The sequence below is a fragment of the Rosa chinensis genome, chromosome 6 (assembly GCF_002994745.2).
Source record: "Rosa chinensis cultivar Old Blush chromosome 6, RchiOBHm-V2, whole genome shotgun sequence".
NCBI lineage: Eukaryota > Viridiplantae > Streptophyta > Magnoliopsida > Rosales > Rosaceae > Rosa > Rosa chinensis.
In genome coordinates, this window is record NC_037093.1 from 3437015 (window position 1) to 3438206 (window position 1192).

General features: G+C 42.4%; 1 protein-coding gene across 1 annotated transcript; it reads left to right on the forward strand.

Moving 5' to 3' along the window:
- Positions 1 to 471: 471 nt before the first annotated feature.
- LOC112170588 lies at positions 472 to 828 on the forward strand. The gene has a single exon (XM_024307935.1). The coding sequence runs from the start codon at positions 472 to 474 to the stop codon at positions 826 to 828; it is 357 nt and encodes a 118-aa protein (XP_024163703.1).
- Positions 829 to 1192: the final 364 nt, after the last annotated feature.

Sequence of the window (1192 nt, forward strand, 5' to 3'; positions counted from 1 at the left end):
TCTGATCGTGATGCTTGGTTTACTTCAAAATTTTAGAGCGGTTTCCAAAAGGCCATGGGAACTAATTTAGATATGAGTACAGCATTTCACCCTCAGACTGATGGGCAGACTGAGCGAGTGAATCAAGTGTTAGAGGATATGTTGAGAGCTTGTGTGTTGGACTTCAAGGGAAGTTGGGAGGATCATCTGCCGTTGATTAAATTCTCCTACAATAACAGTTATCACTCCAGTATTGGCATGGCACCATATGAGGCCCTGTATGGTAGGCCATGTAGATCTCCGATCTGCTGGGCAGAAGCGGGAGATAAGGTGTTATTGGGTCCTGAGATTGTGTAGGAGACCACTGACAAGATTTCAATTATCAGGGACAGGATTAGAACAACACAGAGTAGACAGAAGAGTTATGCAGATTTGAAAAGGAGGCAGGTTGAGTTTAAAGAGGGTGATCATGTGTTCTTGAAGGTCTCACCCATGAAGGGTGTGGTGAGATTTGGTAAGAAAGGGAAGTTATCACCAAGGTTTGTCGGACCTTTTGAAATTGTGGGAAGGGTAGGAGATTTGGCTTATAGGCTTGCCTTACCTCCTAGTATGTCTGGTGTGCATAATGTGTTCCATGTGTCTATGTTGAGGAAGTATGTCCAGGATGAGTCACATGTGATCGATTATGGCACGATTAAGGTGCATGCGGATATGACCTTTGTTGTTGAACCTGCTCGTATTTTGGATAGGTCAACAAAGCAACTTCGAAGGAAGGAAGCTAACTTGGTCAAGGTATTGTGGAGTCACCATGACAAGAGGATGCTTCTTAGGAGTTGGAGTCGGATATGAGAGCGAAGTACCCACAGTTGCTTGTTGATGAGCAAGCGTGAATTTCGGGACGAAATTCCTTTAAGGAGGATAGACTGTGATGACCTGGATTTCTGTTATTTAATTCTGGTAGTTAATAATGGACTAGTTGTACGAATAATTGTTATTGTGCTTTATTCGTAGGTTGTATGTGAAGTGTAATGGTTTTCGTACGTATAATTATTCGAATTTCACAGTTTAGGGGGTCGTGTGATGTTTGACTTTTTATACATTGGGATTATCGGAAAACTTCCTTCACGAAATTTATAGAGCGCGTCGATACGAGTTCGTAGACATGTGGTTCACGTCAATCGGAGTTCGTATGAGAAAGTTATGGCTATCGGAA

Coding starts and splice junctions, on each gene's coding strand:
- LOC112170588 (XM_024307935.1), top strand. CDS start 472: ATGAAGGGTGTGGTGAGATTTGGTAAGAAAGGGAAGTTATCACCAAGG.